We start from the raw sequence: 17,147 nt of genomic DNA on the forward strand, positions 1-17,147 counted from the left end.
TTTATTCATGTTCGCTGTTTTTGTAGAGCATAATAATAATCACAGAATACTCCAGAAGGCAGTCAAATTTGCCATTCTAAATAATAGCTTTTAAGCACTTTCCTGGAAGGACCCTCCTATATCCAGTTTGATTGGGGTGTTGAGAATATTCCAGACCCTCCAATAGTGGTAAACTCCCCATCATTTAATCATACTAGATACACCTATGCTCTGGACTATGTTCTTCATAGATTCTCTTCCAAGACTGCAGTACAAGAGGGCTTTTCAGGTATGAAAGACTATCCCCGCTTAAATGCCTTCGGGTCAAAGTAGTAAGAAAGCTAACTTGTTATTTTTTTAATGAACTATGAATCAAATAAAAAAACTAAGCACAATTTTGAATATTATGTTTTATTCAGATACTAAAGTAAACAATCCCAAACATGTTTTATGATTTAGACACATCTTCAATCATACATGCCGTTGGACCAGAGAAATGATGTTCTACTAACATCAAACTATACCAAACACAGAAGTCATTCAATGTATTTGGCATACTTTGTACTTAAAATCTCATAAATGATATTTTTCCTAAAAAAAAACTAATTATCTTAGTACAAAAATTTTTAAATTATAATCATTACTATAAAACTAAAGTCTATAATCAATCTTTTTAAATAACATTTTTATCAATTTTTAAGCATTAAACTCACTGGTTACTGAATTGTAAAATCAAACAGATGGATATTATTAAAAAGAAAATTAATTCTTTTATTTCCATAATCATTTATCAGATTACATATGACATTAATTTAAAAAATAAATAAGTCTTATTTCTGCTGTAGTAATACACTGTTTGTGTTCAAAATCTGAAACAATAATGGCATGACTTAAAACTAAAACATGTACACATCATACACAGAGCATCCATTCCTTCACAACTTATAAACTGCTTATATACAGAGGTGTTTAAATTATCACATATGCTACTTAAGCCCTACTTTAGTGCTAAATCAATAAAACAATAATTAGAGAAATATTGAGAGAAGTAATAATAAATTAAAAAATACAATCCGAATTATTTTTATTTTAAAAGGAAACATCAAAACTAACAAAACTTGATAAAATATATATCTATATACATCTCGAGGTACAATGTTCCTAAAGTTTGTTTACAAGTAATACAGTTAGTGAAAAGAAAAAAAAAATCATTGATTGCTTCAGTTCACTGTGCGCGCATACAAAACAGGTGCAACCAAAACAAAGCAAAATTACTCTCCAATTAATTGTTCAACTAATGTGAAAGTCACTAAAGAAAGAAACAAGATTGTATGCTTGGTGTTTATAATTACTGTCAATGACAATATACAATTCTTTTTTGTACTGTGAGTTTAGTAATAGTTTTCAGTATAAATCAAAAGAAATTTATTTTTAAAATCACCAACAAGAAGTTATAATTTTCTGAATTCCAAAATGTGTCTCACTAGTAATAATAAAGCCAAATAAAAAAAAACAGTTAAATTTGAAATAAATTTGGTGAACATGAATTTTTAAAACGAAGAAATAGCAGGCTTACCTTTATTGAATAGGAAGAAAGGACAGTCATCTTCTTGGTATAAAGACATGTCAATTTGTTTTAATAACTATACTTTTCCTACTTTTCAATGATTGGCTCCACTATATGCATTATACTAAAAACTCTTCCTCATTTCCACTCCAATATTTAAGTTAAAGGTCTCAAGTTTCAAATTTGAAACTCTTTAAGTGATGATTTAATACTCATCTCAAATGGCTTTGTATACTGGATATAGTAGTTATTATAAGACAACTGGGCCAAGCACTTTAAGCAGGCTGCTTCTTAAGCATTCCTGTCCTTCAACCCTAACAATTGAGTGGGCCAAGACCAGCTCACTGTGCTTACCTGTTATTTTTTTATTATCTTGCCTCACTCATTGGAAATAGAGGGTACACCAAATTTGTATTAATTAATTGTAAAATTGTAGTTAATTTTTAAGTGGTATTGGTGCATTTGCTTACTTAATTTTTCTGAAAACAAAATATTTGTTTACACTGAGAAAACAAATTCCTTTGTTATTAAACTCAAATCTGCTTAATTTCAAAGATTCTAGACCTTGACGGTAAAATGTCTTTTAACATCACTGATCTTACTAATGGTCATTGGGTGATTTCCATCTCTGTATTACAACTCCACGCTTTAGGACAATATCCCAAGGCCACCTCGTATTACATTACAGTCTTTATCAGCTTCAGTCATCTGTGTTGAGAATAAACTTTTCACCCAATATTTGAAATTCAGCCGTTGCAGCGCTGCGGTCAGTATCCAGCACTTGCGCACTGTCTACCTTCATCTTTTGGTAAGCTAGAGATGCCATTATAAAGTCAATCGTGTTTACATATTTAAAATGCCTGTATCTATTGAAACCCCTGCAAACTGTAAAAAACCATTATAAGAGATGTAATGGCACACAAATTGAAAGAGCTTTAAAAGATAGCCAAAAGAATGTTTGTGGGCAACAGCTGAAGTGAATGACCCAATATTCAACACTGGTCCACCTAATTTCTCATTATCAAATAGATATAAACACTATTTGTTTAGTTGCAACAATATCGTAATCAAGACATTCCTATTATATCTACTTTTAAACAGAAGTGTGAGAAAAAAGTAGAAATCCCTTTTCAAATATTTTCAATCAGGTCCATTTTACTGTCTGTCACAATGGTACTGTTAAATATTATTCAGTGCTTTAATTTTAATTCTGAAGGGTGTAGATATAACATTTTCCATAGTACTTATACATTAGTCAAATAACTGTTTCCAAGGCCTGGAGAGGCTATATATTTGCTAACATAGCAATGGCTGCACAGTGGAGCTGTCAAATGTAATTACTTATGACTTGTACCTTTCCGTAGCCCTTTTTGTAAGACAGAAGGAAAGCAGCAGACATCAATTAGTTAGTACATGAGTAAAAAAATGAGATTACACATTTTTAGCCATGTACTTGAGTAAAAATATAAGCCCATCACGAAAATTGCATTTTTCATCTACAAGGCCAAACAGTTTTAAGGCTAAGACCAATCTGTATTTCCTGAGGGCTGCCAGTAGCAAAGTTGAGTGGGAGAATAAGATAGGCGACTTTTATCACAGTTTTAACATTTCCCTACAAAAGAAGTATAGCTGTCACAACCAAACTTAAAACACTGCATCAAACATTCTGTTTTTACAATTAATTTTTAAGGTTTCAAAATGAAAAACACTTGTCAATTCTGCTTTCAGAGAGAATAAATCAGCCATTTTTATTGACCACAAGATAGGTATTAAGTGACTTTTTGAAATTTTCCACATCCTTCATTGAGGTTGGTCAAACTTTTTACATCGGTCTACTATTTTACATTTTAAACCTCTTTGCAGTGTAGCCTAACTATTCACAAATTTGTACGTACCTCACTCATTCGGAATACCTATTTCTAATACTCACTGAACAATTACAATTAATCACAGTAAAACTCACTTCCATTCTCCATATCAACAATACATGAGTTCTAAAACATGAAAGAATATCATCTTGGTGTATTTCAAATGTTTACTAAGATTTGGTTTTCATTGAAATCGGTCAAGTAAGAAACAAATTAAGGTATGGTTACCATTTTGGATTCCTTTCTTAAGTTAAAAAAACTTTTAACAATATTTTAAGACTTTTCCCTTTGGTATGGCAAAGTTTTCCATCCAGTGTAACAAATTTCAACTATCAAGCTCATTGATAAGCTGGGTTTTAATTTTGATAGAGCCAATAAGTGGGTAAGCAGCTTTATATAAATTTATTTCATTGCCTTTTCTACAGATCTGCTTAGTTGTGTAAAAACCTAATCTATGCTTGCAAACGCTCAGCCATTAACAACTGAATTTGCAACATTATGCTGCACTCTCTTAGTTGTAATTACTTTGGATCACATTTGAAATGTTTGTAAATTATGGAAACTAAGAAACAAGCAGCGCCTACTTTTAAAATAATTTTTATACTTGTTTGTTCAAATATCAAAGCCAATAATACATTCACAATGAAAATAACTTAACCGTTTATAAAACTGACACAAGATTACGAACATATAAATATTTACCAATAGGTTTCCTATAAATAATTACAATGAAATCCAATCTATGGAACAAATTACATAACACTTAAAAACTGTAATTACAGAATATATGGCAATAAACAGATAAAAGATTCAAGCAAAATATTACAGATTTTTGCATTTTTAGCATTATGATTAAATAAACACATAATCTAAGCAGTAAAATAATGATTACCCAATAAAATAATAACTAAAGGACACACTTTGATTTCAAACAATAATCCAAAATAAATATTGATGATGGCATGCACAATATCAAATTAAAAACACAAATTGTTTGATATAACAAATAATACTATAAATAATTCTACATTTAAATTATGGTACATTGTAACAGAATAATAATTATTATGTTCAGTAGTTATTAATCAATACAGCTATTTATTCACTCCATTTTGCTATTTCATGCTATTTTTGCATCAACACTAAGCTATTTTATATGACAAAAGTTCCATAGCTTAGATGATGAGTATTTTACAACTCCATTTATGCTCATTATATTGTGTACTGTGTTGTTTTAATAAAATCTATTCTATAGTTTTATTCAATCCACAAGATACTTATAACAAACTTAAAGATATTCGGTGTTTAAGAATATTTTATAACTAAATAGGATTTTATTTATTTTGTTAACACCTCTATATTTTGTCCTCTTGGTACTAAAATGTTCTTATGTGGGAACTCCACAGGCTGTCACAGATTCAAACTACATACTTCACAATTTGTTAGCACACTCAAGTTTTCAAAGGTTTTTTTGTTTTGATGATTAACATATTTATTTTTTAAGTAAGGTGTTCTTTACTGTCACATACTTTTAATATAAAATGGACAGTTTCCTAAACATTGCTAAATGTTAAGTATGCTTGTGCACTGTGGTACTTGAAGTGGTACTGTACAGTGAAGTGTTCTGAACATTTTACTTAAATAATTGAAACTGTTTAAGAGTTAGCTATATAAAAGCGTACACTATGTTAACATTTTATGTGTATCTAGATCCTGTAGAAATTGTTAATTTTAATTTTAAGTATGAGGAGAACAAGATAAAGAAATGTTGACAAAACAGTTCAAATCTACAAAGGGCCAAAACATTCTTAAAAACCTGAGTAGTTAAAAAACAATAAATTATGTGAGAATTTTTAAAGGTATATAAACTCAAAAATATAAAAATTGTCCAGCAGTTTTCATATTTTTGACACACTGTATAACAATACCTAAATTTGTAGCTGATGTATAAGCATGATGTACATTTATTAAGAGTATTACATAAATATCTTATAAAATTACTAAAAACAAGAACAATCATAAAACATATTATATCAAAATTATAATATAAGAAAGTGTTTAAAAAATAAAAGAAAATATATCCAATTGCATTTAAAATAAAATCTATATAATCAATGTTCATAAATGAGAAATGCACTTTTGTTTTTATTCAAGCTGAGTTAATAAGTACTCGTAAAACATGAAAAAACATACAAAAATTTAATAAAAATAATATGTTTTCAAGTCAAGAGATATCCTACAGCTACAAATTTATTAATTTTTCAGCCACTTAATGCTAATAGCAGTTAACGTTGTACATATTTTTGGCAATCAACTTGACTAATCTATATGAAACAAACCTTTATTTTGGAAGTCACTCATTTCAAACCCGTCCCTTGTTATAAGGATTTTTCACTATCTGCAGTGCTCTCGATTGGTCTCTTGTAAAAAATAAGCAAATTTATATTGTGTGCTATCAATTGCACATTTTACAATTGAAACCATAAACTCAAGTGTGTTCTTCACACCCATCTTTTACAAATATAAAAAATTGAATAAAAAAGAAAAATTGTCTACTGCAACCATGTAAAATTTGTTTGAAATGCAGAATTGTTATCCAAACATTAAAACTATTTTAATCTTATTTCATGTTATCATTAAAAAATAATGTTCAAAGTATGAATTATTTTTGCCTTCAAAGCAATAAGTCAGAGAGCTCTGCTGAAGCCATTATAGGGAACATATAACAAAACATTAATGTTAATTTAGGTTGACTCCACACTGTCTGTCACCTTAGATCTGTCTAAGAATCAATAAGATTGTAGTAAAATAACAGATTTTGAAACAACGATGTAAAATTGAATTTGATTCAGGTTTCTACTTCTAAGTTTTCTTGTGTGTTCTAAAACATGTGTCATTTTGAAACACCCAGTAAAATCAAACATGTCAATATAGCATAATCGATTCAATCTTACAGAATATACATATTACAGTAATGCTGATCAATAACTTTTACTTGAAATAGTTTTGAACCGCTTAATTTAAAAATATAATGCTCTTTTACTAATGTTTTCAAAATAAAATCAGTGAAGGAAACTAGAAAAGTCTATTTTTAAATGTCAGTTCTTAATTGCATGGCAAGTGGTTTAATCAATAGTGTGATGCCAGTAATCCCTAACCTCTAAACCTAATTGTAATCTAAAAGAAAAGAAAGAAAGAAGAAAACTGAGTTATGAACCAATTGACTGGTTTCATATATTATGGATTTGTTGTACTGTTAATGATCTTTCTTAAAATTTAAACCATTATTACTTTGAGATATTGCCAAACACGATGATATTTAGAAATGATAATAAACACATATGAAGAGTAACATAGCACTCATTCAATAGCCAGACTAGAGGGTAAAAAAATTGATCAACTACTTATCTTATTAAAACAAAAAACTCAAGAGGCAGAAAGATTATTGTCTGTAACCCTGAACACTGAGCATTCCACTAGTAGGAGTGACATAGTCTCCTATCATGAGGCTGTTGTTGACAGGGAAATGGGAGGTGTTTCCTAGCACCACTTGATGAGTCTGCTGAAACAAATCATCACATATGCAAAAGGTAGAAAAAACAGAACTAATTTGGCTATTTATAATATCAGAGTGGTTACAAGATCAAGATCATCCCCCTAACCAATTCCAGAATTTTAATCCCTATTTCTTACACTTTTAGTAACAATTCCTTCTCTATACTACTTTCCATTAATTTTATCTTCAATATTAAAAACATTATTCAATAGAAACTTGAAATATATATTTATTTTTGATTGTATTAAATTATCATGCTAATTATTAAGAATCCAACCGAACCTTATTGAAAACATGTTGTCTGTCTGTCAGTGTGACAACTCTCGAAATAAGAAACCTTGAAACTTGGTATATATATTCATCTTCGTCCAGGGACGAATCCTATTGATTTTGGAGTCAAAACGTCTAAAGACAGTCTGTCCGATTGTCTTTCTGTCTGTGTGAAAACTCCTTATATAAATATCATAGAGTCTTGAATATCAAAAATCAAAATTTGGTTTATTCCTGCATAAATAATGGCTGAGAATAATAACTAGATATTATTAATAACTAATAAGAGACCCATAGAGACATTAAAAAGAACACCCTCTATGAAGGAAAATCTGGCATGTTCTCTCTTTAATCATAAATAGTAACTAAGAATATAATGAGTTACTACTAAATGGTTTTGTTCTAACATTAAAGCAAATCTGGCCAGTAGGGGGAGCCAGACAAAAATTACGAACCAACTTGGTAAAGCTATAATAAAATATTTCAAGATATAAACATACATATAATTCTTATAGAAGGCATATAATACACAACTAAACAAATTATGAAACGTTATGAGACTAATCAAAAATTAGAAAACATTTGTTTACTGCTGACAAATGTGATATCTACGCAACCGACGTGTACGGTAATGCATGTACCAATTTTCTTTGCCTATGTAGACAGACATAGAAAATACAAACTCTATGCAAAAGATTATTTTATAAAACAAGGAAAATTTAAAATTATCTATCTATATTTTTCATTTAGAAAGTACAAAAATAATACTTTTTAGTGATCGGTAATTTTTGCACTGCCAATCAGCAAATAGACACACGCTCACAAATAGTCACATCGGGCTCACGGGAATGTGCAATCATAAATATAAAAAATACGTATTGTAAGCAAAGTATTATTTAAAAGACTATTGTAATTACTTTATCTATATAGGTTTTTCCCCTCAGAAATTATGACAATTACACGTCTTAGCAATTGGTAATTTACCTACAGCTGATCAGCTGTTGTCTGGGAATAGACTTCTTTTTGAAAACTCAGCGGATTCCGGATTCAGTTCTACATATCACTAGTAATAATGTGAACGCGTGACTTTCCAAGCTTATTTTAAGCATTTCTGTTGATTTCATTCACTTTATTGTAATAAATTACTTTGAAGAAATTGGATTGCAATCAAGAGAAAAGAGCTGCAGTATCGAGTAATGGAATCGACCCATCCCATCCAATACTTATTATATTTGAAACTTTAAAACAAAACTAATGGTTTCTAATTTTTGTTCATTGTCTGTCCTAATCATGATAATTATTGGTATAAAATTGCTTAAATATAAATATTGAGATCTAATATTTTAAATTGGACACATACAAAGAAATGTGCTACTTATGCAAGTAAAGATGACATAAGCAATGAATTTAATAGCCAAAAAAAGGTTTAAAATAATTTCTTTTACTTAGAGTAGAGTTAATTATATCTAAACATGATTTTCGTAATAACCAATGTAATGCTAAAGCTTTAATAGATTTAAACGTTTAAAGTTAAACTTGATTAAAACACTTTTGAGTTGTAAGTAAAAAAAAAACGTTGTTGAAAGAGCAATGTTTTGTTATTAAATTCATTTTGGCATTAGAAACAGTTCAAAGATTTGGTTCTACAGGCCTGGAAAAATATTTTTACAAAATGAGGCTCTCTATGGAAGTGGCAGATTTTTTTTAGAGATTTGTCATTATTCAGTGATACAAAAAAAAATCAGTAACACTCTGTTTTGGGAACTACAATAATGTGTGCCACGACACTTTGATATGGTTTAACACAGATTGTAGTTATGTATTAGGTTAGTTATTTAACTGAGGAAGAGATCAGATTGCAGACATCCAAACACAGTGTTACTGATTTTTTTTTTTCACTGAGCGATGGCAAATGACTAATAAAAGAATCGGTGGGGTAGTCATGCCCATTTTAATGTGGCTCAATAATGATTAATCCAAGGCATTAGATTGCAACCTTGACAACCATTTCCAAGGTAAATAGGCTGGATATTAAAATAAACCAAGTTTGTGATGCTAGTTTGTTCAACATTGATTTCTCTAGCAAACAATCTGACAACATATAACATTTTTTGGCTTTATTACAGAAAAAAGTTGAGCTTTGCCCACTCTTGGATTTCAGGGATTATTTTTAGAAGAGATTTTAATAGCTAAAAAGCACTGAATGGATACATTTAAAAAATAGCACACAGTTATACAGGATTGATAGAATTCAATGCTGGTCAAGGTGAGAAATTTAATAATTAAATTTTAATCAGCCACCTGATCATCCTAGTTGTTCGAGAACTTTGGAATTTGAGAAAAATAAGTATTAAACTAGAGCTTTCAAAACCTTTTTTTATAAATCTCTACAGATGATCAACTGATTTTGAGTCAATAAACAAGAAATGTTCATTGATATTGCTTATGTGCCTTATGTATAGTATTTTAGTGTACTTACTGGTGAGGTGAAGAGAGTGGGAGAGATGCCTCCACCAATGAGTTGAGCCCCACCAGTTGAAGTGGCGGTGCCAGGTCCGGGCCCAGCCCTCTGCCTCCCAGTACTGCTAATTGATCCTGGGTGGATGTTTGGCTGGGATACTAAAACATAAATTGTACAATCATAGCTACTACATAAGAGTATATGTAACCCTCACAAAAGATAAATATATAACAGGGTGTTCATAAAAGGGCGTCACAAACTTCTGTGGCTAATAGTACTCATCATTTCAAACAAAAAAATGTCCTATAAATATAGGTAAAGAAATGTGTTGTTTAGCTGGTGGCCACAATTTTATATTTTTTACTATTTGACTTAAAAGATTTTCAACAGACACCATTTTCTGAATTTAAACCAAATCACACAATTACTTTTTCAAGCTTTACTAGTTCTAGAGATACTTTTATGTAAAAATACAAAACTGGCAGGTAGCAGCTATGGAACACATTTCTCTACCTATGTTTATATGACATTTTTTGTTTGAAACAATGTACTTATGTGATGTAATTTATTTAATTTTATAATCACTTCTGTTTTCTTATTGATGAAGTATTAGAAAGCTATAAATTCGTAAATTAGCAACACGTAATATAATTGATCTTGTAATTTATTTAAGTGATAATACATAAGCAGTAAACTCTAGATTATTCAGCGTAATCAATGGAAAGGTAGTCACAAATGACACAAAATCACATTTAACTTGCTGTTAGGTTAAATCTTACCCAATTTTAGTAAACATTAAAGTGATATGTTAACAGTTATATTTTTGGGGAACCGCTATTCTTCAGTCATTTTTGTGTGTGCCATTTTCAACCTGAAGTTTATTGTATTATAAGAAAAGACAGATTTACCTAGCCTGTAGCAATGAATGCAACGTTTTGTATTCAAGGAACATACTGGTTCACTTACAGTTATTTTTGGTTAGTATCAACATTTATGAATAGAAACTTTTCTGAGTGTATTTAAAATAATACTACCAGAAAATATAACATGATTCAGACATTTGCACATCTTAATATGTGATAAAAATACATTCAATAGCAAATGTCCGAAATCCTGTTAACCTTTCAAGTCATCCATCGCCAATAAGAAAACTTTATACAATGAATACCTTCAAACCTTCATGTATCTGTGATATTATCATTATAATATAAAATACATTTAAGGTAATAATTACAAATTTATTTTATGTATTAGAAGTGTTTTGAGTTATTTCTTGTAGCATAACCATTTATTTTATTATTATAGTTTGTAAAGACTAACGTTAGATTAAACCTAACATGAGACCTATAGCAGGTTCATCCAAGGTTTCAAATGAAAATGCATACAATGTCCGTAATCTTGTTATCTTTTCAGAAACAAGCGATCATTCCTATGTAAACAAGCCTCTCATATTAAAGAAATTATTTGTAGCTGAAATCTACATCTGTTAACAATTAACATAGTTCAAGAGATGAGAATGACCAGAAATATCACGTTTATTATGCCTTCATCTTTTCACCCTCTCCTGCTCATACTACTTCCAGGCACCCATGGTTCTACTAGACTAGACTAGTGGCACTGAGCCGTCCAAGTCGATTCCAGTCTTGTTTGTGGAAGAGGGTTAACAAAGTCTGATATTTATCTTATCCATTATGTTTTGTGTGCAGTTCTCTGGACTTTCATTACAATTTTTTATTTATTGGTCTACCATGGAACTCGTAACATAGATGATCCACTCTAAAATAATCAGTAGTTAACTGCATGTCAACTTATTCTTCTCATAAAAAGTTAAAATTACTTACCTAAACCAACAATGTTAGTATGATTCTGGCTGGAATCCATCTGCACTTCACCCAGGCCATTGACAGAAATGCCATTGACCATGTTCACAGCTGGAAAAGATACAGCAATGTAGTAAAAACTTATGGTTTTTGATAAAAATTGTTGTGAATTGACCATAGGTTTGTTACATATATCTGGCATACATAATTAGCACATAATGAATGGCATATAATTGATATTAACTCCCAAATCTTGGATCTCCTTATATTTCTGTTTTCTGATCTGATGTGCTGAATACATTATTCTTGCAAAAAAATCAGCATACCGTTCCAAAGTACAAGGATGCACATAACCTTGTACAGTATGCTGCAAAAATAACCACTACTAAGACAAACATGTAAATAATCAATTCTAATGAATTTTGTTCTTTTCAATTAACTCAAGATCTGCTGTCTTTGTTAAAATCATCAAAAATATAAATCCTTCCTAAATTATATATATAGCTAAATACATTTTTCCTAGATAGATAGCAACAGTAATGTTAAAAACTACAAGATATAACATATTTTTTCACAAGAATGAAGTTATTGTTTCAGCCACAAACATTCTAATTCTAGTCTTCTTTACACATAAAAAATATCAAATAACCGCTATTATGAAGGAACAAACAAATTCTTGTACATAGTTTTGTGATAATGTCCATATAACCTTTTTATAAAGATTTCTTTTCGGAAATGTGTACAATAACCCTTAAGCACTTTAAAATTTGCATTACAAAAATTAGTGATTATTAAAAAACTCCGATTTTGTCAAAATTAAACTTATTTCATACTTCTTGGAAGAAGAAATAACAAACAAATTTGTTTCAAAGATCTACTGGTTTTACATGGTCATATCCACATGCCACACTTGCATAATAAGACGAAGCGTTGATAAAAGAATAGCACAGGGTTTTTTTTTATTGATTTTTCATGCGACAAGCAATCCAATTTGCTTCCTGACAATCATACCTACATATTCACACCATGATCATGATATATAATAAACTAAAAAAAGTTAGTACAGATATTCCTGTATGATGCGCGTTTACCACAATTCCGATGGTATAGATATACTTTTAATGGATTAATATACGTTTTAAGGATTAATATTTATTTTACATATCAAAAAGGCTATTGTAATTTGTTAAATATTTATTACATGAAAATTGTTATAATGGAATGTTTTTATTGTTTTTATACCTACAATATCATCTAACAGTTGATTATTAAAATACACTGTTTTATTTACAAAAATAGTTTTATTACAAGTTACCAAAATAAAACAGTAAGTACTTACGATAAATTCAAAAGCAATTCAGAAAGAGCTTAATTACATGATAAATGATTTTAAAATGTCAAATATATAAAGTAAACATAATTATATGAAAAAGAGTATACAGTTATGCAATAATGTCCATATATTGTTTTTAAGAATTAATTAAAAAAGGGTTTACGGCTAATTTTCTTAATTTACTAGACAGAAAATAGGTATGGTGAGTGATAATAACAAGCATAGTAACCTTGGCGAGCACCTTGAGCATCCAGCTGGGCCCAATAGGCCTCACTGGGGGAAGTGTTGCTCATGCCAGGGGGTGGAGCAACTGGTTGGCCCGTGTAGCGGAAATACGGATTCTTCAAGTCCAGAGTATTGACAGACCGAGTCTGCTCACTGCCCTCTATACACAGGTCCATTGTCACATCATAGCTTTGCCTGTAATTATAAACAATATTATAACCAAGTAAGGTGTTCTGCAAACCTGTGCCAGCATGGAGTTGGAGTATAATTTTTTATAAATGTAGAGTAGGCAATGGAGTACTACATTGCATATAGTACTATGAGAATGGATGAAGTAATCTGAGATGTGGTCACATTGTGGTCCCAGTTTTTCTAAAAAATTGTCCTGTGTCCCAAAGAAGCAAAGCCACACTTAACATCTTTTAATGCATACTCTGTAGTCGTTATTCTTAAAGTCATTCTTATTTAGGTGTACATGCCAATAACTTTTGTAAATCAAGTTTTATTCCTATTTGACGGTTTAGCTTGTGGAACATTTTATGACCTAAGCAAGGCACAAAATGTGACTGCACAACTTTTGAATTAATTAAAAATATTTTTGAACATTGTGGAATCTGATAGATAGTTAAAATTATTCATGAGTTGCTTTTGTGATAGAAAACAATCGTTATGTGTGGTTTCTCCGAATGGTTTTATCAGAATAATATATTAATTAATAAAATTAAAATGCTTGGACATTTCACCTCAATAAAATCCTAAATAATAATACTAGATTAAATTCTAATCCAGTCAAATATTTAGGAATTGTATTAAATAGCAAGCTTAGTTAGGTATCACATGTTATATAGGTACCATAAAAATATCAAGACTTGTATTTTTATTGTAAAGGCTTTGCCTTTTCAGTCAATTATAAGGTATGGTTTAATCTGTAACTGGCAATTCTAGCAAAACTCATAGAACTTGTTTATTAAAGTCTTCTTATTTATTATTCTGAAAACACGCGTGCACGCATGCGCGCGCACACACACACGCACACACAAACACATTTATTCCAACACTTTTAAACATTCATTCATATTCAATACAATACCAGTTAAAAATTGAATTATCTTAAACAAAATCATAATAAAGAAGAGTGGCAATGTCAAGTTATATTAACAACAGTTGACATGCTTTTTGAGCTCGATGCTTACTTAATGCTCAGCCACATTGAGCAGCACATCATATAACTGGGTAGAATAGCATAGTTACATTACGTTAATCTTAGTGTCCCTGGTACCTAAGGTGTCCACTACAGTATGAAATTCTTCCCTAGTGACTTTGTACTATTCTATTGTATTAGAGATTTAATACCGCTACTGTATAGTAAAACTAATTACCGTTGGTTCGCTTGCAATGTGACTTTTCCAGTCAGCAACTGACCGGCCTTTGAGAAAATAGGATTTTCTAGGAGACAGCGAACCTGGTACCAATGTGTCAGAGACTCTGTAGGAGCAGTGGAGAGCCAAACAGTCTGATTACTGCCTGAAAACGCTACATCAAACCAGAACGCCAACCCATGAACTGTTCCAGACTCCAGTACATAAAACTCCAATGGAATCTCTGTAAAAAATAAAAGTCTAGGCTACTTAATAAGTTAAATGTAGAGATGTTAAATTAATAAAAACACTAATTTATGTTGAACAAAAATCTTTGCATACTATTACTTTTTTCACTTAAAATTTCACAATATTAAATTAACCAACTGATGTAAATATGATGTTGCGTATGTCCATTACAAAGGCCATTTTTTTTCTACAGCGTATTGAATAGCTGTATGGATTAATATATTCTACAATGTATAGTAGAATACATTGTTCTGATTGTGCGACCAGTTCTAGGCAATTAACCATAAGTACAAACTGACTGCAAATTTTAATTAATTGTGTGTTTTTAAATAATTGTACATTTATTCCTTGAAGCACTTACAAATAGGAATGAGTCAACTCAGATACACCTAAATACTTAATACTTAGCGGTAATGAGGTACTGACGATTCTTAACAACACACCTCTCTTTACTTGATTCTGATACCAATATTTTCAAAGTAAATAATTTATTACAAAATAATAAATAAAAATTAACATAAGTGTTAACCCTTTAAGCGTCATGAAAAATTAGACCTGATCTTTGATAAAGTTACAATTTTTTTAAAATTTCCAATGTGTAAAGTTAAATTTTTTTTCGTTTCTGTATGTCAATATAGAGTTATTTAAAGATGAATAAAATTTGTTTAGCCCTTTTTGGATTTCCTAGGCTAATTTTTAACTTTTGAGAATATCGTAGAATAGCAGTGTAATTGTCACCAATATCTTTTTATTTATTCAGCAAGTATAGGAATGAAACACAGTTTTATAGATAAACATATACTATATTACAAACCAATAAAATTAGAAAAATACAAAAGTAGACAGAGTGTTTATTTGGTGGCGGGCTGTCACGACTGACATTCCGCGCGTCTCCCGCAAGCCACTGTTATCGCGTGGACTTTGAACCTTCTTATTGCTCGGCAACCTGTAGGACAGCCTTGCTGGGATTGAATTATGTTTCTTGCTTTCTGATAACATCCTTATGACCGTAGTAAAATATGAAAAAGTTTGGGGTTGACCAAGTAATTGCTCAAAATTACCGAATCTTCAAGTTCCGAATCGTTTGGATTCGCCATTCACACGAATAATGGTAAAAAAAAAACACTAAATAAATACTGGAAACTGCTGTATATAATATGAATAATTTACTTTAAAAAGAATAGGACACAACAGAAAATTAGCGATAACCAAAATACATATGCGTGTACCGGACGCTTCCCACTAACTAACTGGCTAGATGCCTTGACGGGAGCTCCCGTCAATAACTTTGTGAAAAGCGCGGGGCCACGCCCGCTAGACAGTGTTTGGCCAATTAGAAGCAACTGCCACTCCCATTGTAACAGAATTCGAGGCGGGACAACCCGTCTGTATGTCGCATGACTACTAGAACCATCTAGTAGCAAAATATTCAACTAACATAGCAGTAAGAAAATAAAGAATGCAAAAACGCGGATCCACGGCAATGACGTTTTGAGCTTGTAGAGGCCCTCCGCGGATCCGCGTCAATAACGCTGGAAAGGTTAAAGTATAAAATCCGTTTGAAAAGTCAAAATTTCTTTTATGTGTTTTTGTAATGTAACAAATGAAGTATTTAAAACACAGAATATTATATAGAAAGAAAAACAATCATTGAAAGAATCCCATGTTGCTGGCAGTAGCATATTACAGGTTATTTGTGACATAGTTGTTTTCAGTCTTTGTCCCATTTATAGAACCTCATTACAAGAGAAAAGCAGTATATATTTCTTCATTTATACTATATAATACAGGGTTTAAAAAAGTGAACTCTTAAAATTTCATATAGTTAATGGGTTATATGGGTAATTAATTCTGAGCAATCATTGTGTCAACTTCAATTTCTTTCATTTATAGTATGACTATCAGGCACTCCTTAGAAAGTAATAAACATGAAAATTAAGGGTCGGAAGTTACAGTAGATATTGCAGACCAATAAAATGTTCACTGCCCACATGCCGCACCGCTTCTATTTTGTACAACCTGAAGTAAGGTTGAGATGTTCACGTGATCTGAGGTTCATTTTAAATACAATCTCGAAGGATGTTTTCTCTGTTAGCAAAACTCAGAACATGTTGAATGATTTGGCATGAAAAGGTACCAATCACAAATGGCCCTGACCATCAGTGTGGGCTTCAGTGGTGCCGAAGGCAATCATAGAAGGGCTGCTGAAAGAAAAAATATCTCTAAATATAGTACCTAGGTTTAAGCTCAGACCATGTTAGTGCTCCAGTCTTGATGGGTATTAATGTCAAAGATAGTTTTCCGACTCTAAATTTTCATGCTTCTTATTTTATAAGAACTGGCTCATCATCACTATAAAATATGAAAGAAATTTAAGTTGACCCAATACTGTCAACCTTATACCGTATTGTGTATTGAAGTTGGGATCAGAATTATCATATGAATCAATCATAATGAATGT

General features: G+C 30.8%; 1 protein-coding gene across 3 annotated transcripts in view; it reads right to left on the reverse strand.

Annotated features, from left to right (window-relative positions):
• Positions 1-369: 369 nt before the first annotated feature.
• Positions 370-17,147, reverse strand: part of LOC124369042 (histone-arginine methyltransferase CARMER) — a 47,158-nt gene continuing 30,380 nt past the window's right edge. Inside the window, exons 8-12 of one of the 3 annotated variants that reach the window (XM_046826726.1) lie at positions 14,459-14,681; positions 13,096-13,274; positions 11,543-11,632; positions 9,720-9,859; positions 370-6,976 (exon numbers count right to left, since the gene is read on the reverse strand). In XM_046826726.1, coding sequence (XP_046682682.1) covers positions 6,857-6,976; positions 9,720-9,859; positions 11,543-11,632; positions 13,096-13,274; positions 14,459-14,681 — 752 coding nt within the window. In that variant the 3' untranslated portion in view covers positions 370-6,856. Of the gene's footprint in view, positions 6,977-9,719; positions 9,860-11,542; positions 11,633-13,083; positions 13,275-14,458; positions 14,682-17,147 lie in introns of all 3 variants that reach the window. The other 2 variants (XM_046826725.1, XM_046826724.1) reach the window with 2 other exon arrangements.

This window comes from Homalodisca vitripennis, chromosome X (assembly GCF_021130785.1).
Source record: "Homalodisca vitripennis isolate AUS2020 chromosome X, UT_GWSS_2.1, whole genome shotgun sequence".
NCBI classification, from domain to species: Eukaryota; Metazoa; Arthropoda; class Insecta; order Hemiptera; family Cicadellidae; genus Homalodisca; species Homalodisca vitripennis.